This window comes from Neurospora crassa, linkage group I (genome assembly GCF_000182925.2).
Source record: "Neurospora crassa OR74A linkage group I, whole genome shotgun sequence".
Taxonomy (NCBI): domain Eukaryota; kingdom Fungi; phylum Ascomycota; class Sordariomycetes; order Sordariales; family Sordariaceae; genus Neurospora; species Neurospora crassa.
Genome location: NC_026501.1, coordinates 3,385,275 through 3,405,107, shown reverse-complemented (window position 1 = coordinate 3,405,107; position 19,833 = coordinate 3,385,275). Strand labels below are relative to the sequence as shown.

The 19,833-nt window shown below is 52.5% G+C and overlaps 6 protein-coding genes across 8 annotated transcripts; 2 read left to right on the top strand and 4 right to left on the bottom strand.

Moving 5' to 3' along the window:
* The first annotated feature begins 701 nt into the window (after positions 1 to 701).
* On the top strand, positions 702 to 3,906 carry NCU02745. 3 transcript variants are annotated; one of them, XM_011394716.1, is made up of 3 exons: positions 702 to 1,140; positions 1,362 to 2,810; positions 2,889 to 3,906. In XM_011394716.1, the coding sequence occupies exons 2-3, from the start codon at positions 1,862 to 1,864 to the stop codon at positions 3,077 to 3,079; spliced, it is 1,140 nt and encodes a 379-aa protein (XP_011393018.1). In that variant the 5' UTR covers positions 702 to 1,140; positions 1,362 to 1,861; the 3' UTR covers positions 3,080 to 3,906. The 3 variants fall into 3 exon arrangements, with proteins under 3 accessions (XP_011393018.1, XP_011393019.1, XP_011393020.1); XM_011394718.1 differs by having other exon boundaries at positions 958 to 1,280; XM_011394717.1 differs by having other exon boundaries at positions 702 to 2,810.
* Positions 3,667 to 5,716, bottom strand: NCU02744 (60S ribosomal protein L9). Its single transcript, XM_960036.3, has 4 exons — positions 5,518 to 5,716; positions 4,919 to 5,222; positions 4,642 to 4,819; positions 3,667 to 4,549 (listed from the first exon to the last, which is right to left on the bottom strand). The coding sequence occupies exons 1-4, from the start codon at positions 5,561 to 5,563 to the stop codon at positions 4,496 to 4,498; spliced, it is 582 nt and encodes a 193-aa protein (XP_965129.1). The 5' UTR covers positions 5,564 to 5,716; the 3' UTR covers positions 3,667 to 4,495.
* A 181-nt stretch (positions 5,717 to 5,897) lies between these two features.
* NCU02743 (vacuolar protein sorting protein 26) lies at positions 5,898 to 8,453 on the top strand. Its single transcript, XM_960035.3, has 5 exons — positions 5,898 to 6,180; positions 6,371 to 6,499; positions 6,616 to 7,468; positions 7,550 to 7,691; positions 7,803 to 8,453. Exons 3-5 carry the CDS (start codon positions 6,779 to 6,781, stop codon positions 7,952 to 7,954), a joined length of 984 nt encoding a protein of 327 aa, XP_965128.3. The 5' UTR covers positions 5,898 to 6,180; positions 6,371 to 6,499; positions 6,616 to 6,778; the 3' UTR covers positions 7,955 to 8,453.
* NCU02742 (hypothetical protein) lies at positions 8,343 to 12,830 on the bottom strand. Its single transcript, XM_960034.2, has 2 exons — positions 12,048 to 12,830; positions 8,343 to 11,990 (listed from the first exon to the last, which is right to left on the bottom strand). The coding sequence occupies exons 1-2, from the start codon at positions 12,703 to 12,705 to the stop codon at positions 8,797 to 8,799; spliced, it is 3,852 nt and encodes a 1,283-aa protein (XP_965127.1). The 5' UTR covers positions 12,706 to 12,830; the 3' UTR covers positions 8,343 to 8,796.
* A 478-nt stretch (positions 12,831 to 13,308) lies between these two features.
* On the bottom strand, positions 13,309 to 14,992 carry mei-3 (meiotic-3). The gene is made up of 3 exons (XM_960033.2): positions 14,679 to 14,992; positions 14,470 to 14,617; positions 13,309 to 14,397 (listed from the first exon to the last, which is right to left on the bottom strand). Exons 1-3 carry the CDS (start codon positions 14,772 to 14,774, stop codon positions 13,580 to 13,582), a joined length of 1,062 nt encoding a protein of 353 aa, XP_965126.1. The 5' UTR covers positions 14,775 to 14,992; the 3' UTR covers positions 13,309 to 13,579.
* An 822-nt stretch (positions 14,993 to 15,814) lies between these two features.
* On the bottom strand, positions 15,815 to 16,850 carry NCU02740 (hypothetical protein; the record flags this gene model as incomplete). Its single annotated transcript, XM_960032.1, has 2 exons — positions 15,815 to 16,708; positions 16,797 to 16,850. The coding sequence occupies 2 exons, from the start codon at positions 16,848 to 16,850 to the stop codon at positions 15,815 to 15,817; spliced, it is 948 nt and encodes a 315-aa protein (XP_965125.1).
* Positions 16,851 to 19,833: the final 2,983 nt, after the last annotated feature.

Below are 19,833 nucleotides of genomic sequence, written 5' to 3'. Positions count from 1 at the left end.
TACAAACGGTGATTAGCTATACCTGCCTCTATACAGCCAGGTGAAGATTGCTACCACGCATTCGATACACAGCTGTCAGCTTCATCTGGGCCAGCCATGAGGGAAGGAGGAAAGCTCCCATCATAAATGATGCCAAGACGCATGTCTTGGCACCAATGGCACCTGTGGTACCGCCTTAGGTAGCTGCCGGTTGATAATGCCATGTTTCTTTTTGCATATTTGACGCTTGGACGAATCAGCTTATGCCATATTCACACATAGCTCGATATGCTGCACATCGCCGCCCATGCTTCGAACAATGTCCCGTCAGTAAATCGAACAAGAGACGATGCTGAGAAGGTCCAGGGTACTTCCAGACAGCAGAATAAGCGGTACTGCTGAAACAGGCACAGGTTGGCAGGGCAAAGACGCCGTCGGTGATCGAGTGTGTGATGGGACCTTGGACTTCCGTGGAGTGGAATCGAACGTGTGCCAACAAGTCGAAACATGACCGCCGGAAAAAGACCGCGATTCCACCCATATGCACGAGGCAGAGGCCCTACAGCTTCCCATATCCACTTGCCATGCAAGAAGGATACTTGCGACATCTCAATGCGAACAAGACCCGATCAATCGGGACGACCGATGTTTTTTTTTTAGTTTGGTCTTTTTTGGACTTCATCCAGGTATGCCCTTGCGAACCCTTAAATGTCGAGGGCGGGAGCAGCGTCAGTGAGGGCATTCACTAGCGCTGATTGATGGATGGGCTTGAAAGTGAAAGAAAGAACTAAGGGATTGTGACGAATGGCAGTTGCGTTTCCAGGGAATTGGCCGTCGGTCCAAAAAAACCGAGGGGTTGGGTGCTACGGTGCTGAGAAGTGGAAGTCTAGGTCAGCCCTCTCAGCGCGGGATTGAGAGAGAGAATGTGTGTGCCTGGCTGGAGAGTGGTGCCGTCGACACTCTTTTTTTGCGAGGAGGTTGGGAAGCCAAAAACGATGGCACCGCACCTTTGCACCGACCCGGACCCTCCCTGGCCGCCCACAACTGCTTGGCCCTACACTTAGTGTACTTACCCGGCCACCTGCACCACCACCCTGACACCCTTCTCCGTCCGACCACTCCGAACAGGCCCTCCGTGAACCTTGCTTGACCAAGGCTAAGGTAGGTATTAAAATCTGCAGTGACAAAGGTTGCATCCTGCTGCATTCTCTCGTTTTCCCTCTTCCCTCTTTTTTCTTCCTTTTCCTTCTCCTAGTCGTCACTGGAGTCAGGAACTGATCTTCGAGTTTCGGTCTCAGTCAGTCTGTTGCCCGTCGCTGAACCCTTACCACCAAGCTACTACCTACTCAGTCGCGGCTCACTTAAGCTTACACTGATTTTAGGGCGCACCCCGCGCAACCCAGCAGGACAAGGCAACGAGAACGAAAGATCTGGCAATCAGTGGTATCGTTTGGTTCATCCAGGAGAGACGCGATAGGCCCGACGAGCAACAAATCAGTTGAGAAGCGCAAAACAACTTCGCTCGGATCAGAAGCAGCTCTGGAGTTACCGCATCCGACACAGGCACATTCTGAGATTTACACCAGACGACGGGACCTAGCGACCGCTGCACCGCTGTACCTGCACATTAGTATACTGCTGTAGCTCCACCCCGCTCACCGCCGTACCAACAGTCCTACACGCGATAGAAGCAGCCTTCGAAGCTAGCACGATCCGATCGGCAGGAACTTTGCACGGTCCACCCGCACCCAGCCCCGGCCCGGACCTTCCAAAGCGGGTCCCGGGCATACTTGCACCGACCGACAATCGGGAACGGCGCATCTCCACCGGCACTCTGATATTCTGCGGTTTTGGGAACTTGACACTACACAGCAATCTCACCATGGCATCCCAGAAATCGCCGATGAGTTGGCTCTCAGCTCTGTTGCTGGCCTGCGCGACGTTACCACAGTATGCGACTGCAGCTCCTTACCCGCAGCCAGAGCCACAGGCAAATGTTCAATGGGTGACCTCCATCTGGACCGACACGTTGACGCAAACCCACACTAGCATCTACAGCACCGTTGTTGCAGCTGTGCCCACGGGCGGTCCCGATTGCGTTCCCAACACCAGTCTTGGCGAGTCAGCATGCGGCAGCATCTGCTGTGCGGCATCGCAGAAGTGTCAATACGCCGGCCAGTGCATGGCGAAGGGTGCCAACGACCCCCCATTCTTGGGCAGCACCTTGGTCGGCCACACTTACACCACCCAATACAGTGCCCCTTACCGTCCTACCAGCGGCGCGACAGGAACCGCAGCCAGTGCTACAGCCAGCAGCACGGGCGGTGCGGGCGGTGGTGCGGGTGGTGGTACGGGCGGTGGTGCGGCCGGTGGTGAAGCCGGTGGCGGCACGGCTGATACCGGTCTGAGCGGAGGAGCGATCGCGGGTATCGTTATCGGCACACTCGCCGGTGTTGTTCTGCTTCTGTTGCTGTGCGCATGCTGCATCGTGCGCGGCCTGTGGCACGGTTTCCTGGCCATCTTCGGCATCGGAGCCGGCAACAAGAGGAGCAAGGAGACCGTCGTCGAGGAGGAGCGTTACGCTCGTCACAGCGGCCGGAGAGACTCTCACGGCTCTTGGTATGCTGGCGCCGGTGGCGGTCGTCCCAGCGGGGCCGCTGCGCGCAAGGAAAGCAGCGGAAAGGGCCTGATGGGCGCCGGAGCCGCTCTCGGTACGCTCTGGCTCTTGCTCGGAATGAAGAAGGATAAGAAGAAGGAGTCGTCGAGACGCAAGTCCAGGAGCGAGAACAGCAGCTATTACTATTCTGACTATACCTCCAGCGGAAGCCCTAGTAAGTTTTTCTAACCGACCGGCAAGCCGAATCATGAATGAGACGATTGCTCAGATGCTAATCTTGGAACCACAACAGGCTCGTTCAGTAGCGATAGACGAACTCGGCGCTCTGCACGCTCTGCCTCCGCTCACGGCGGTGCTGGTAGGACCAGAACAGCCAGCAGAGTGACCAGGACGACGACCCGCGTGTCGCGCGTTAGCTCCGTGCCTCCGCCTCCTCCTGGTCAACGCCGCATTTCGAGATCTCCCGGCCCTATGAGGGGATGAAGACCTCAGGTCCTAATGCTGAACTGATGCCTTGCAGCCGCATGCACTTCATCTGTCAGGGCAGGCATGCTGCGCTGCATGAGCCCCTATACAGATGACAAAGCGATAGCAAACAGCTATTTTGCGATTCCTCGTTTCTGTGTACATGTCTTTTCTGAGTTTTCCCCCCTCCCTGCGGATTCTCACTATATAACACCCATCCCAATCCACCCACACAGAGGCGCTGAGCACTTATGGGTTTCCTCTTTATCTTTTTAAGTTTCTCATGCACGCAACTATCTCCTCATGAATTTTTATTCTGTCACGGCGTTATAACCTCGAATTTAGGCGAGGTTGAGGAGGATTTTCCCAAGGGGTTTCACTTTCCAGGGCTCGTTCGTATATATGATGGCTTCAGCGACGCGGGATGATTGGTCCGGTGGATGATGTGGAGGATGAATATGGAGTTTAGCGAGCGAGTTCCTTTGAGCGAACAAAGGCTGATTCGAGAGCGAAATGGAGAAAGGGAAGAAGAGGAATGGGCGGTAGCAGTGGCAAGGATGATAACGATGACGATGAGGATCAGGATGCTGGATTCTGGACGGACATGTGTAATGAATGACCTGATTGATGTATGTACGTATGTATGTATCCATGTGATGCCAATGGCGAGTTGGCAAGAGCGGGAAGTCGCAAAGTTCCCAAAGTGAAGACACACTCATCAGAGCTACAAAATCGCCGTGTGACTAGCGAGAGAATGTGTTGCTTTGCTATTGATGCATGGATAGTATCAACGGCGCGTGAGAATTTGTTCAACCTTTTGAGAAGCGGGCTTAGTTCAAGGTTAGGTGCAACTACCCCTGAATCGTGCAGGAGTGGTCAATAACAAGTCATATGCTTATATGACATTTTCTCTCGGCGTAAATCCACACGATGGGCTCTCGATCAGAGTAAAGACTCGTTTTAGATTTGGTCTCTGGAGACTCTTCGACTCGCTCATCTACTGAGTTAGTCTGGGTATAATATGACCATCAGCCTAACAGACAGAATTATCCCTAACATCTTCTCTGGCGCTCTCGTGATGCCCATTTTCCCAGACATGTACGGTCGTCACACGCTCGATGCTCGGTTTGTGTTGTTTGGGTATTCTCTCGTTATGTTCTGCTGTTGCGTTTTCCTGGTCCAAAGAGAACACATGTGACATGCCCGTCTCTCCCCCCCCCAGTCACCCACTGGAAGAGGAGGACGCCTCCCAGGACATTGATGCTAGGTAGTTGGCGAGACCCCGAGAAAGGGGGGGTGATTCTTCAAAAGATTTGCCCATTTTGCCCGTAGCGAATTTTTTTCCCTTACGCTACAAAACATGCAAATGCCAAAGACCCTTGCCACTCCGGTGAGACCCATAAAGCACAAAGAAACCCATGCCGAGCTGCACGTTTACTGGTCCTCGACAATGTTGCCCTTCTCGGAGACGTAGATACCGTCAAGGAACTGCAAGCCGTATTAGCAAAACAAGCCATCGTTTGCTGGCTCTCCAACCAGCCCATAATAGTTCCCTGAGAGCATGGATTTTCGCAACGTACCTTACGGATATCCTTGTTGCGCACCCGGCAGATCTGCTGGATATCAGCAGCGGACTGGGAGACACCCTCGAGGGAGTTGCCAGAGAGGACAAGCTCATCCTTCTGGGCCTTGGAGATCTCGACATCGACACCGGGCTGCATAACGACGCGGCGGACGATCTTCTCGCCAATGAAGTTGCTGCACACACGCCTCTAGTCAGCATATCTGGTCCACCTCGGTGCATACGCCGCCTTGCATCCCGAATTATCCTAGAGCGGGACTCGTTTCCAAACGTACCGGATCTCGACCTCGAAGTTGCCAGTCTCGGCGTTCTTCTCAACGTTGACGTTGATGGGGAAATGGGCATAGACGTAGCGCATCTTGTACTTGAAGCCCTTGGTGACACCGATGATCAAGTTGTTGATGATGGTGCGGACGGTACGGAGAGCGGCAACGTTCTTGCGGTTGCCATGGTGAATCTCGAGACCGATGACGCCCTTCTTGATGACGGAGAAGTTGACGGCGATGTGGCTGAGGTCCTTAACGAGCTTGCCACGGGGGCCCTCGACGGTAACGATCCTGGACTTGATCGAGACCTTGACTGCAAACCGAAAGTGGCGTTAGTGATACGCATCTTATACGCGACAAGCCCAAACACAGCCGTTTCGATTTCCAAGCTCGGCCGGCCTGCAAAAAAGAACGACCATCCCCCGTATAGCAGCTATCCAGCCCAGATTCGTTGTCCCAATCAACCCATTTCCATGCCAATTCCTCTCTGCCTGGTGGTTGCCGTCGGTCGGTCGGTCGCTTTCGCCTGGCCAAGGCCGCACCTCGGCCGTCTTCTCTCGCTCGGGCCGTAGATATCGCAGAATAACGTCAATCAAGCGCAAACGTACCGTTCTCAGGGACCTCCAGGGTCTCCTCACTGTGGATGTAGCGCATTTTGGCGTCGGTCGGAGGGTGAGGAGATGAGGGTGGTCAATTCGTCGTCGAGGTGGACTGGAGGTTGCAAAACCCAAAGAAAAATGTCGATTTTGGGGCGCCCGGAATAATTCAACTTGTGTGTGCCGACCGCCCGCGCTGCCTGCCTTAGGGCAGAGGGGCTGGTGAATGCTATCATTGGCTCATCCCGCGACGGAACATGGCAAAGTGGAGTAAACCTGGTCCGTGCAGGGACTGGTCAGCCTCCCGGGTTTGGCTCCAGCCTCAACTTTCCACCTACACTGTCGGTCCTCACTGTGTTCGCGTGCATCTCGTCTAGCAACGCGTTTCTCAAGGGGTCGTCATGGTCAAGTTGTGCCATTCATCACCATGGGCCGGAAGCTAACAACGGGTTCATAAGGCTATTCGCAAGCTGCGCGTAGGGTCTTGGTATAATTGCTTTTTGGCCTCGTCTACTGGGCATGGACATACTATCATCGTTATTACATCACCAGGCAATTGGGAGCACGGACAAAGGTCCCATGAGTGTAGTTGTCCTTCATGGCTCAAGTTCACTGCGGTTCTTGAACCAGAGTTCTTATGCAACCCCCGGCCCCTGCTGATGGTTGATCGCCAAGGTGGGTTTAAAGCCAGCGGCCGACTGGTGCAAGCTTGCATAGCTCCAGTTGCCGGCCCAGAAGTTGCTCACTCGACGCCCAGCCGGCAATCACACCCCCACTTTAGCCCAGCTCGCTCAATGGGCAAACAGACACCGCCCCGGACAAGGAGGGGCCGACCAAGCTGTGCTGCGCGCTGACGACGACCTAGGGAAAGCTGGCGCCGCTTCGTCTGAACCACTGCATCAGTAACAGCCGAGCTACTTGCCAGATCTATACAATCGACATACCGACACTATACCGGACATCGCAAGTGAGCTTCAGTTTACCGTCAGCCTTTGTACGTGAGAAATTTAGTGAAAGGGAAAGAAAGAAAAATAAAAATAAAAACCGAGGGCTGAAGCTACAACATTCTCGTGCGAGTCCTGTTGCTAATTACTCGGATTGTCTCTATAGTTGCCTGTCCAACCCAGAAGCTACCCACCACTTGGTCCAACTTACAGGGCCATTGGCGTCGCGCCCATCCGCTTCCAGATCAAGACGTCCCCTTCCTATCCGCAACACCGCGCGCCAGAATCTACAACAACCCGATCATAATCAAGAACCATCGCAGCCTACCATGTCGTACTTCTTTGCAACGCCGGTCGATATCGACATAGTCCTCGACGATGCTGACGAGCGATCTATGGTGGATGTCAAGCTAGACAAGAACCGGCGCGAGAAGGCTCCGCTGTATATGGACGGCGAGTCGGTCAAGGGCGCCGTGACTGTGCGGCCCAAGGATGGCAAGAGGCTGGAGCACACGGGCATCAAGGTCCAGTTTATCGGCACAATAGAGATGTTCTTCGATCGCGGGAACCACTACGAGTTCCTGTCGCTAGTGCAGGAGCTCGCGGCCCCGGGCGAGCTGCAGCACCCCCAGACATTCGACTTCAACTTCAGGAACGTGGAGAAGCAATACGAGTCGTACAACGGCATCAATGTCAAGCTGCGCTACTTTGTGCGCGTTACCGTCTCGCGCCGCATGGCCGATGTCATCCGCGAGAAGGACATCTGGGTCTACAGCTACCGCATCCCGCCCGAGATGAACAGCAGTATCAAGATGGACGTCGGCATCGAGGACTGTCTGCACATAGAATTCGAGTACAGCAAGAGCAAGTACCACCTCAAGGATGTCATCGTGGGCCGCATCTACTTCTTGCTTGTACGGCTCAAGATTAAGCACATGGAGCTCAGCATCATTCGCCGTGAAACAACGGGTGTTGCCCCGAACCAGTACAATGAGAGCGAGACCTTGGTGCGGTTTGAGGTTGGTCCCCACCCATTGGCTCACCTGCTTATCAATGGCATCCGGTTTCCTCAACAGAGTGCTGACTTCTTGGCTGCATAGATCATGGACGGCTCACCATCAAGAGGAGAGACCATTCCCATCCGACTGTTCCTAGGCGGCTTCGATCTGACACCCACGTTCCGTGACGTCAACAAGAAGTTTTCCACAAGATACTACCTCAGTTTGGTTCTCATAGATGAAGGTACGTTTCAAACAGGATCAATTATCACGCCATCCCCCCCCCCCTCCCTTTTCCTCCTCCCCTTCCTGCGGCCCTCTTCATAGTTACTCAAAGCCATTTCATCAAACACAGATGCCCGTCGGTACTTTAAACAGTCAGAGATCATCCTCTACCGACAAGCCCCTGAAATCGCAGCTGCGGCGGCTGCTGCCCCACCCGGTCAAAACGCCCTACCAGCGCCGCCTCCCAACGATAACAGGCTTGCGGGGATACCTGCTGCTTGAGCAGCTGATCTCGATGAATCACCAAGTGAAAGTGGAGCAAGCGAGCGAAAGCAAGCTGTATGAATGTCCGGAGGATGGCTTAGATATACAGCCCATGATTATATCATAATGATTTTGAGACGAATGGGTGAAGAATGGATGGGTGGATGAATGGAACGAACAGACAAAGAATAATGAATTGGTATTAAGAGAAAAGCGAATGCGCGCCTGTAAAACGGTAGCGGTTTATCTGTTAGTTACTTGGTTGGAGGAAGGGCGGCTCTAGCGGGACTTGATAAAACTCCCATGTGTGAGAATGAGTCAAGTTTTCCCTAAATATTTCCCAACTCAGCATGGCATGGCGTTGGCTTTTTAAACGACAAGAATTTCTATCATAATTCCAGATGGAACGGCTGCGGCGGTGTCGCGATCGTTGTTTCCTCTCTTCTCTTCGTACGACTGGATCTCGCCCTTGAGTTGACGATAAGCGAATCAAGATTTAGAAAACACACTCAACGGCGACTTGTTGATCGAAACTATAGTGTACGTGCTGGCATATGCTAGGATCATTGTTATGCGAATAAGACACAACTTCAGGACAATCAAGCAGCCCAACATCAATCACCATACACTCACTCATTGTACCACAGAAAACCCGGTACTCCCACCAACGATCGAGACATAACAAAGGCTTCAAATTCGTAACCCCCTGTTCCTAATCCCGCAAGTAGACCGTTTCTGTCCTTTTTCTTTTTATCCATGATTTCTCATCCTAGCATCGCAACAGAAGCAAATTAGCAATCAGACAAGCCAAGACATGCAGACCAGCTCACTCGACCCATTAAAAAGCCACCCAACTACACTCACGACATGAGGATGTCCCCATCGTCACCACCAAATCCATCCGAAAATCCAAACTGGTTGTTCTGGATGGCCACGATCCTGTCAAGCTCCTGCTGGTACTGCTTCCGGATGTCGGCCAGCGTAAGCAGCCTCCTGCGCGGCGCGTCAGAGAACAATTCGGAGGCGGTGGAAAACTGCCTCAACTTCTCTGCAAGGACACGATCCTCCTCCTGCTGAGCTTCGGATGAAGAAGCAGCCGCTGCCGAAGCCCTGGTGGTCCTTCCTGCTGTCTTCTTCTTTAAGGGTTGCTGCTGCTGCTGTTGTTGTTGCTGTTGTTGGGCGGGGTCTTCAACGGTTTCGAGGCGCTCTAGAAGATCGTCGAGATGGTCTTCCAGGTTATCACCACCGCCCTTGCCGTTGAGCTTCACGTCTTGGTCTTCATCGTCTACGTCGGAGAGAATCTCCGTGAAGATGTACGCCTCCCCCTTTGCCTGAACACAACTCAGCGCGTTGATGAGCAACAGGTATTGTCTCGTCACCTGCGTATCCAGCGCGTCCTCCCCACTGACACCGACCTTGTCGCCTTCACCTATCTGTCTAAGCTTCTGCAGCCGGTCGAGCAGGGTGGAAGCGGCGCCGCGGTAGTCGTTATGGCTGATGCGCCAGGCGTACAAGATCTGGTGGTACGGCACGCCATTGAGTACGTCGCGGACTTGTCGGCATTTCTCGACCAGGATCTCGTCGACCGTGGCTTGCAGTCCGGAAAAGGGCAAATTGACCAGCTCAGTGTTCTGGCCGGCTTCGCACATCTTCTCGACGAGCTTGCGGAGGTATGACTTTTGCAGCACCTCATCGTCGACCATGGCGAGCAGAGTGGAATGCGCGACGTCGAACTGGGAGATGGCCGTGGAGGCGGTGAAGAGGCGGGAAAGCATTTCCGTCTTGACATCGTTGTGCTTGGTCCGCTGGCTGCTGGAGTTCTCGTCGTCCTGGTTGTCCTGGATGAACTGCAGAGCAAGCTTGGAGAACTCAACAACGTAGGAATAAGCCCTTTGTCGTTCGAAAAGGTTCACAACGTGAGCGTAGTAGTTGGGAAGTCCGCTGTAGAGCAGCTTCCACTCGGTATCGTCGAGAAGACCGGCGCTATGCCGTTGCACAGTCGTACGCTCTGTGCTTAGGCCAACTGATGCCTTCTTGAAGCACTGAGCGGCAGTGCTGTGCTCGTTGAGGGCAAGGAACACACGGCCCTGGATGTAAGTAGAAAACGGATCTTGCTGGGCAAATGGGTTGAGTTCCTTCGCGAGGTCTGGACGGCCCTGCTTCAGAAGCCAACATTGCATAACTCCATTGTCGAGCTCAGTGGAGCTAGTCGGAGCACAGATGTCAAGAACAACATCAGTGATGCTAGACAAAAGAGGTTTGCCATGGCTTTCTGGCAACCCCAAGAGGTTTCCAATGAGTCCTTCTAAGGCAGTGGTTGCATAAGTCTCCTCCTTGCCACGGGTGGCCACAGATGTTGCGGAGTTGGAGTGATCGGCCTTTGGCACAGGGATAGTAAGCTCTGTCTTAACCATCCACCTGAGATGCTCGAGCCGCTTAAGAGCATCAACAAGTTTGCGGTAGACTAGGCCGACGTCGAACCTCGCGTGTAGTGCACTCTTCTCGTCTTCGATCTCATCCTCCATGTGAACCAGAAGAATGAGCTGGCTGAAGAGTATCTTCCAGTGAAGCTCGATCGTCTCCTGCACTGTTCGGATGACCAGTTTCCGGCCAAATCCTGTGAACGGCGCTCGCACTTCCTGAGAGTTCCTATCACCTGCCGCTGTGATTAGCTCGAACAAATCTTCGTACAATCTAGGAGTAACCATTTGGAAGTTCTGCCCCAGGGTTTCCACCGCTTGAGCCACATCCTCTTCGGTGACTTGACGCCAGAACCCTGCCTTATCGTAGAACTGCTGCATGCGCTCGGCATCTGATAGCGATGACTCTTCGAATAGCTCTGCGCGTAAAGCCGCTCTGCTCAACTCCAACATGCTGTCCGAGAAAACGTCGACAAAGTTCAGGCCGGCCGAGACCAAGGCGGCAACGTCCTGATCCTTCTGGCTGGGGGTTTCGATGTTGTGATAGATTCGGTCAAGGTCGCTACAATGCCTGATAGCAGACAAGAGATCGGCACAGGCAACCCAGATCATGCCATCCACAGGATCAAGAACCAAGGATAGTGCTTCACCCCTTTGCTTATCCAACTCTAGTAGCAGCCGCCAAAACCGTGTCCACTGAGTCTCGCTCGTACCCCTGAACTGTTCATAGTCCGGCCCTCCAACCGAGCTTCGATCAAGTGTCGTGGTAGCTCCAAGGACGGAGCAAATTGACTCCGCGATGCTCTTGTTGGATTTCGAATTGCTCTCTTGGTACGTTCCAAGGCCCTTTTCGTACATGACCAGTGCTGTCTCGAGCGTCGACTTGGTAAACCTGCCCGGGAAGAAGACAAGGTCCAACCACTTTTCGGTTGAATCCACGGGATCACAAGGGCCCGAAGTCTGCGCAGATGCTGCCGAAGAATCGACATTCACCATTTTCCAACTATCATCAAAAGGACCGCTGGCGCTCCCTGGGCGTACCTGGAGCTTCTGAACCCGGTAGGTGATATTGTTCTTCCACAGTGTCCACAATTCAGGCCCCTCCGCTTGTTGCGCGACAGCAAAGTCGGCCAGGGTCCAGATATCCAAAGAAGACGGGCTAGCCGGGACCAGCTTCTGTTCCGGGAAGCAGTCGGCGACATGGATTGATCCTTGGGCGTTGGCCTTCACTTTCCAGAACTTGAACTCGCCTGACCCTATTGGAGAGTAGGTGACGACCAAACATTGGCCGGGGCCATTGTCTACGATGCGGATTAGGTTGGTTTGGGAGGGGTCGATAGTCCATCGGGCAATATCTTGGGGATCGCGCTTAGCGTTCAGGATGTCGCCCGTATACATGATCTGGCCCGTTCGCACATCCCACACCCGCATACGATGATCTAGGCAAATGGTGAACAAAAAGGCGGCGCCATCAATGCCCGCATTCGTAATGGCAGTCGACGTAGCTGCTGTTAGCTCCATGTTGGTGTTGCCATACCGCACCGTCGGGTCTCGCTTAAAAGGAACCAGCTTTTGTAAGCTTTGTCCCCATCCGGCAACGTTATAGATCGTCTCCTTCCACTGGGCGCCGTTTGCTGTAAGAGTTTGTCAGCAGGTTCTTCCGGCAACAACGCGGACGCAGCAGTGCTCACCGTTCGCTCTACTATGCCTGTCGAACCTGAGTATCCCCCCATCGTGCATTGTGACGATAAGCTGTTCGTGGTTCACAACCACGAGCCGGTGTGGTTGTTTGAAGCCAAACCCAGGCGGCGAGTACGACTTGCAAAGCTCACCCAGCCCGCCATCGGTTGCTGGCCTCTTCCTGAAGTGATCTGGGCGAAGAGTGATGGTGTGAAGCTGGTTGGACTGGTCCACGACATGGACGCAAAGGGCATCATGGGCCTCTGGGTCGGAAAAGCCAATGCAAGAGGTTCGTATCGGCGAGGGGAAGCGCAGGTTCAAGACCAAGGGCGCGTCGGTATCGTTGTGTTGTTGGTGGGGGTTTGGTTTGCAGACATCGGCCGCGCGGATGCTCAGGACGGTGTCATTCTCGAGGACCCGCCAATGGAAAGCACGGGGCGAGGCATGGTGCTTTCGGTAGTATACTGATGAGGCAGTGGCTATGTTACGGGTTCGGTAGGCCTTCTCGTCGTCGGCGGCGTTGATGGCACGCGCGCTTGCTGTTGTCGACCTGCTGAAGGAGCTCTGGTTGTGCGATCCGACGCGGATCTGGACAATCGACGACGACGTGGACGGCTCGAGGTTAAGGCGCGTCTCTTTGTAGAGAATCTCAAAATCCCGTGCGCTCATTTTGTTCCCATGGGTATCTTCCGGTGCGGTATAGGAAATGTTGAGAGTTTGCTGTCGCGCTTTTTGGAGATGCAAACGCGGTTGTTGCTTTTGGCTTCAGAATTTCTGGCCGCCCACTGCAGCAGAAGTTCAACTGTTCAAGTTCCCAAGCACAGCGCAACGCTGCAAGCGTCGGTAGCAGTTGCAGCGGGTCAGTCAATCGCTGGCGTGGTTGGTGGGGAAACTCGGTGCTAAGCCCAAGTATCCCGCGCTAGTGAGAGACTATGCGAATAGGACACACTGCAAGGTGGTACGTCACATCAAGAAGGAAGCAATAGCCTTTGAAATCCGCGATTTTATTAACAACGCTAGATGGATGATAGCCCTTAATCTGTAACTTCAAGTCACAGAGCGTACCTTTTGTCCTGACACATTCCCTCGAAGATTATGTGGTGCATGGCCTGTTGCATCACGAGTATGGACGACAGCAACTTGGATTTCAATGAAATTTCCTTCACGTTAACGAGAGCTTCAGCTTCGGTGGTGAGGTCTTTGGATGATCAAACCTGTGACACTTGCCCTCAGCATCGAGACGCTGCTTCTGCACAGGTCAAATGATCAGTTGGCGAGATGACTTTGACGGCTTCACTTCGTCGATTGTATTAGAAAAAAAAAACAGTGTACCGTAGTTATTGATAACTCTACCAACTCCCAAGTTTTACCAGTCATACCAGACAAGTGTGACGCCAGGCTGCCCTCCCATGCTAACAATAAAAACGCGCTATGCCCATCAAAAACACACATTATCCTTATACCGTCAAATCAGCAGCCCCTTGCGTCCCTAGATTGTTGTATGAATTTCGTGTTGATTTGCTGTCGCCATCCCCACTGCAAACTACTGATTCATCTTCTCCATATCCTTCGGGCTAGGATCACCAATGCCGTCCTCGTTGATGGCAAACAAGCAGTCGCTCTCTGGTAAACATGGGCTGTCGTAGATCTTTGCGATTCTGGTCTCTCCGCGACCCTTCTTCAGGCTGATGCGAGTAGTACTGGCGTGCGCAATGATGTTGCCACCAATTGGTTTTTTGGGGTCTGGATTAAACATGGCAGACGGACCACCATCAACCTGCGCCACGACCTGATTGGTGATCACCACCGCAATACCAAACTCGTCGGCAAGGCGCTGGAGTGTGCGCATAAACTTTGCGAGATGGGTTTGGCGGGAACTGAGTTCGCCACGACCCAAGAAGTCCGTTCTGTAGAGCGAGGTCGCGGAGTCGACAATCAACAGACTGAAGCGGGTCTCGCACATCATGGCTGCGGCCTGGTTCAAGAGCTGCAGCTGATGGTCCGAATTGTAGGCTCTTGCGTACGCAACGTTGTCAAGAACTTCTTCGCCTGAGAGACCGTATCGGTTGGCCACTGCTAGGAGACGCACAGGCCGGAAGGTACCTTCAGTGTCGATGTAGAGACATTTTCCCTCACCACCCCCCATGTCAAATGGGAGCTGGCATGTTACCGCAAGAGTATGGCAGATCTGCGACTTTCCTGTTCTGAACTCTCCAAAGATTTCGGTGACACTGCCGGTCTCGATACCACCAGCCAATAGTGTATCCAGATTTTTGGAGCCTGTCGTGATGGAAATCAGTTCGCTGCGGCGCTGGTGCATCTCCGTCGCAGTAGTAAAACCCATAGGCACAAGTTTAGAGGCTTGATGATAGTGTCAGTAATCATGCACTCCCAAAATGGAACCTCTAGGAATGTCAAATGCTGGCTACTGACCTTCTGCCAGGATTTTCCCTGCCTTTTGCTCCGAAATACCTTTGATCTGCTCCAGTACCCTCCGGGGGGTATAGGCAACAGATTCAACGGTGTTGAAGCCTCCATCAACAATCAGCTGAATGTCTCGCTTGGTAAGTCCGGCAACACCCTAGGCAAGTCAGTTGGTTGTTTGCAATCCGGATGGATCCATCAAAGAAAGTGATCCGTACCTCTAGAGCAGAAAGTGGTGTTGGGGCGCCTGGGTTTGGTATCCCGCTGTCGTCCTCCATGTTGGCAGACTCATCGTACTCCTCGTTGTTCGACATCGTGCTATTTGTTGTGCTCTTCGGTGCAACAATTTCGGGGTTTCTTTACGTTTAGTGATGGTATGTATGACCAGCAGCGAGCGAAAACGTCTTGGATATGGCCACAGAAAAGCAAGACAGAAAGGCGCAAGAAGAAAAAAAAGCGAGCGGGACTGGAGCCAAGGATACGCAAATGTTGACAGAGGCGAAAACAGCAGGCAAGAGCGCGACCCGCGTCCTACAAATTGGGGAAGTGCGACACGTTAACATGTGACCTGGATGACCAATCCAGCCCAGCATGCGGGATACTAATAAGGTACCTACTAGACACCATTGGCCCCGCCGGATGCCTAGATTCAGTGGAGCCCAGACGGGAATGACGGAGGCGACAGGATGGTTCCCCTGTGGGGTCCGCTACAACGAACCGAACGGTCACCCCTGGGGGTTTGTCACTTCATGCCAATTCCGTACACCACAAACACTATGGTACTCCCCGTCAACATTGTCACAGGCGTCTTCGTATTTACGGCGTACACCGATACAGAGATACAGTTTTCATGCTATTTTATTCCTACTGCCCTCTGTCCGAGAACACCCTATCCAAAGAGGAGACAACAACTCTTGCTCATTAGGTTCTCGACGCGGCCGCCTCTTCCGAGTTTTTGCCACCTCGGTTTCTAGGACCAAGTATCACAGTCATTTAACGACGTCTGCCGCCTGTGTCCCATTTGAACAAATCTCAGGGAACACCCACAAAAGAAAACCGCAAGAATGGCCCAACAATGCAACTTTTGGAGAGGCCGATGTATGCTCCTCACTCACTACCTCCATCCATACCCAGACACACGACTACCCTGGCTAATTACCTCACCATCTTCCCTCCCCCCCCTTGCGGACTGTTAAGATGCGTCATGGTTTATCCTGGGCTCTATACCCGGTGTTCCAAGCCTTCCCACAGGTAGGATGTCAAAACCCGTCATCGACTCTCCGAGCAGCAGATCTGTTGTTAGGTGTAAAATGCAAATTCCTAGGCCCCAAGGTCGGCTCAGGGGCAGTGATTATCATGGGCTTCGTATCCTCCTGCTGTGCTGCTGATATATCACCTGCAAGGAGGGAGTGCCAAAGGGATCACCGACGGCGACATCTCTTCTTTCAGCTCCTCTTGGCTCATACAGTCTTTCCCCTCCTTCGCCGCCGCTGGATGAGTTATAGGATCTTCCACTGTCGCTTCTCGGTAACCGCTGATGGGCAGAATCAGCGTAGGAGTCGCCTGATTTAGAATCAGTGATTTGCTGGTCTCGCCTGGTAGGACCACCAATGTGCCCATCCCGGGCCTCTTGTTGTCGTTGGGAGTTTCTGGTCGGCACATAGATGTCATGGACTGCTGGTCTTTGTGGCGGCTGTGCTCCTCCGTCTTGGCCTTCGAGTCTGCGGAGGGTATCTTCGTTCAAAGCATGGGGAACCCGCAAGCCGTGGCGACGAGGGTAATCATGCCTCTGGTCTCGTGGGATGGGTGGGGGGATTGCCCCTGATGAGGCACTCTCCAACGACTCGGAATCCGTCAGTCCTTGCAAGAGTGAGCCGTCGGGGGTGACAGGGCTTCTTGCCGTTGCCGTGACACCTGCCGCCCCCTTTATCTTCTCCCTCCTCTGCTGCTCCGCGCCCAGATACACCAGCGTCACCGCCGAGGTAGGTTTTGTTTCGGTGGGAGTCGCCGGTCTCGAAATCCAAATGCCGTCAACTTGGACGCCGCTCTGGATCGCCCGGACCCCAAAAGGAATGGTGCTGGCTGCTGCGCGCTTGGAAGAGGTAGGTTGGAGCCCCGTGCTGCGCATGTTATTGATCCGCGCCTTCTTTTCCTCGTCCAAGATCTCCTGTTTTCGTACGATGCGGTTCGTCCACCACAGCTTGACCAAACCGGCGCAGAAGACGGCTACTATCGCTACGGCAAGCGCCTTGGGATAATAGTATCAGCGAACTGCCATCTTCTATACGGGGATTCCGGGCAAAGATGAAGGGTTTAGTATTGGCGTCGTGACTTACAAAGGTCATCTGCTGCCATAGCTCCCATGACATGAATAAAGTTTCCTTGGCCATTTTTGTGTCTCGACTAACTTTCTGCGACGTCATTGAAGTTTGGAAGCTTCACTCAACCCCGTGTTATCTTAAGTCTTTAAAGATGAAAAGAGCTGTGATCTGATGAAGGCTGATACCAGCCTCCTGATCAACCAAAAAGACGAGCAAACGGTCGTTGCCACGTCAGTTGGGTGAATTTCAAAATTCGGTAGGGAAAACTGCCGTTTTTCGGGAGTGAACTTGACCGCACTTTGTTCGGTTTCGGGTGCTTGCAGTGCTGTCTTGAAGTTTCAGGCGAGTGTTGCCGCTCCAATGACCAAGCAAGACTGGAAGAATTCGCTATGGATAATAATTTGGTTTGGATAGAGAGATGAAACTTCCGGCCCGGTTTTTGGCTTTCAAAAGCCAAATGAATGGCTCGTAAAGTGTGGTCGAATTCTGTCGAGTGATCCACGTCCTCGCTCGCTCCCTGTGCGGATAGTAGATGGGACCAAAGATCGTCTTAGGGCTCTTCACCTTGGATTGTTCTGGCGCCTTAGAGATAATCAGCTGATAAAAGTGAAGTCTCCGAGATGGAATTCAGGACTCTTGTAAAAGAAGGGAGCGCTTTCCGTAGGAGGATGGGAACGGATGCCTTGTTATCCTCTCTGAATTTCTTAACTATCGGCAACTCCTTTTCCCTTTCCAAGAGTTCAGAACCAATCCGTCAAGAAAAGGAACCTGATCTCTCGGGATACACAGGGTGGAAGCCCAGCAATAGGGTTCTCGAAGAGCTAGTCGGGGCAAATACGAAGAGCGTGTAACGGGTGACGGCGCTTCAGTCCCAACATGACTTTCCTAAAGCCCCTGTTCGGGTCGGGTGCCTGCATTAGCAAGGCTGATGTTATCACCAACGCATGGCGTACAACGGGATCCAGGCTTAATGAAGCTTCAAGGGCTTGTCGTTAACGTGGTCGATGCGTGTCAGTAGGTCCCAAAGACCAAACATCTACCGGGTCGTACACTAGAAGTGTGGGCAGTCTCGTTACAGCAACCGCGAGTGATGTGGAGCGAACTTTATCGAGGCTTTTGACAAGTGGTAGGCAATGAAAGTGAGAAGTGGACTGAAGTAAAAAGTAAATGGAATGAGCAATGTTCTACCATTTTCAGTTTCCGTTCGGGACGAGCCCAGAGGCTTTTTGTACGAGCGTACACCCAGGGATAATAACAGCATGACACGCCAGGTCTGGAGGAATTGACCCTACCGACATTGAAGGCGAGCAAGTTAGGCTGAATAGTACTTTCAATTTATTATTATCGTTATTATCCTTGGGTTGGAATTACTAATAACATCATGAGATCTGTAGCGAGCAAACGATAGCCAGCGCTAAACCGCAGAGCTTGATCTCCAGCCATGATAGACCCCGGCATAGCTTGTGCAATGGAATCTTGCTCACATCTTAGCGTCGTAGGGCACGCTGAGCCTTGCAGACAATGGTGAAAAACTGTCCAGACCAAATGACTGAGCTGACGACGCAATTAGGGAATGGTTAGAGAGTGTTAAAGGGAGAAGAATAACAATAAGAGTATGGTGGTCTGGGCAGTATGTACGTGATCTTCGGACCCTGATCGACCGAAACGCAGGTCGATGGACACTGCAACCAGGGCAACAGGTCCTTGGGCTAGAACACATGATGAGCAATAGCAATCAACGAGTGAAAGTCTATACATCAGCTTTGGACTTGAACAAAGGGATCTTCAAGTCCGTGGTGTCAAGATTTGGCTGTATGCAGTAGTGAAGAGGTGGGATGGATGGGTGGATAACGCGGCACAGCTGATAGCTAAACTTGAAATTAACCAGAGAAACGACGAACAGAACACATGATGATACTCATGAAGCATTGTGCATTTACAAAGACGTCAAAGCTACTTGAAGTGGTAGAGGTAGTCTGACGGAACCTTGACCCAATTTCAGCGTGGTATTTTGCCTGGAATTCATCCATATTATGGTTAACTTTGTCTGCCTCAGATCCTCGCGTTGTGCTAGCCGGCAGATTGCTCCAAGAAACAGAGAATAGATGCCGCAGCATACCATTCCCGCGTGGTATTTATCCAGCGAGGTGGATAGAACATATGTAATTTGTGCAACGGTACGCCAAGGATATCTGCGACGAGAACACGGTCGAACACAAGTCTTGACGACTCAAAGTTGTTACTGTCGTTTTCATTATGTTTGCTGGTGTAGCGACACTGGGTGTTTCAGATAAGTAAAATCAGGCATTGCCAGTATCTTGTGTCTTCGGAAATATAGTGGGTGATAGAGATTTTGGTGGTGTTAAGGTCTTGACCTGGAATGGAACTAATAGGGAAAGAGAAAAGCCGCGAAAGTACAAACGGAAAGTTCAAGGGCAGAAACACGGTGAGTGAGGCAGTTACGGCAAAACGCAAGGACTCAACTACACTCCTTCCCTAGGCTGCTCTTCCCTTCCTCTTGGCTTGTAGGGCATCATAGAGATAGGGAAAGACATATCTTACGGAAGAGGCCATTAACAACGAAATGGGAACACCAAAGATGAAACCGTCAGCTCAAGATAGAGAACATACAACAGTGCTGCCCTTCCCTTCCACAACCAGGCACATGAGTCGAGCAGAGACAAAGGCGGAGAAAATGGTTCGGCGAACCAGGGATAGGCAAGGGGAAGGGAAGGGGAAGGGGAAAAGGATAATTACCCGCTTGAAGTGAGGATAGAACCCATGTTCTCCCGGACTACAAGTGGTATGAACCATTACGTACAGCTGCAACCTATTTGGGAGCCCATGATTTCCTCGGAAGGAAGGAGTGGGAGGTATAATATGTACGAGTTGACAATTGCAGTGAATATTCATGGGGGAGTGTGGTCGTCACGGTACTACTCCAGCTCGAAGTAGGTTGGTGGAGTGGTAATTCACCTATGTCTCAATCACACGGACTAGACTGGCGTTGTGAATGCAGCATCGTAGACGCTTCTTCTTTCATAGAAGTTTG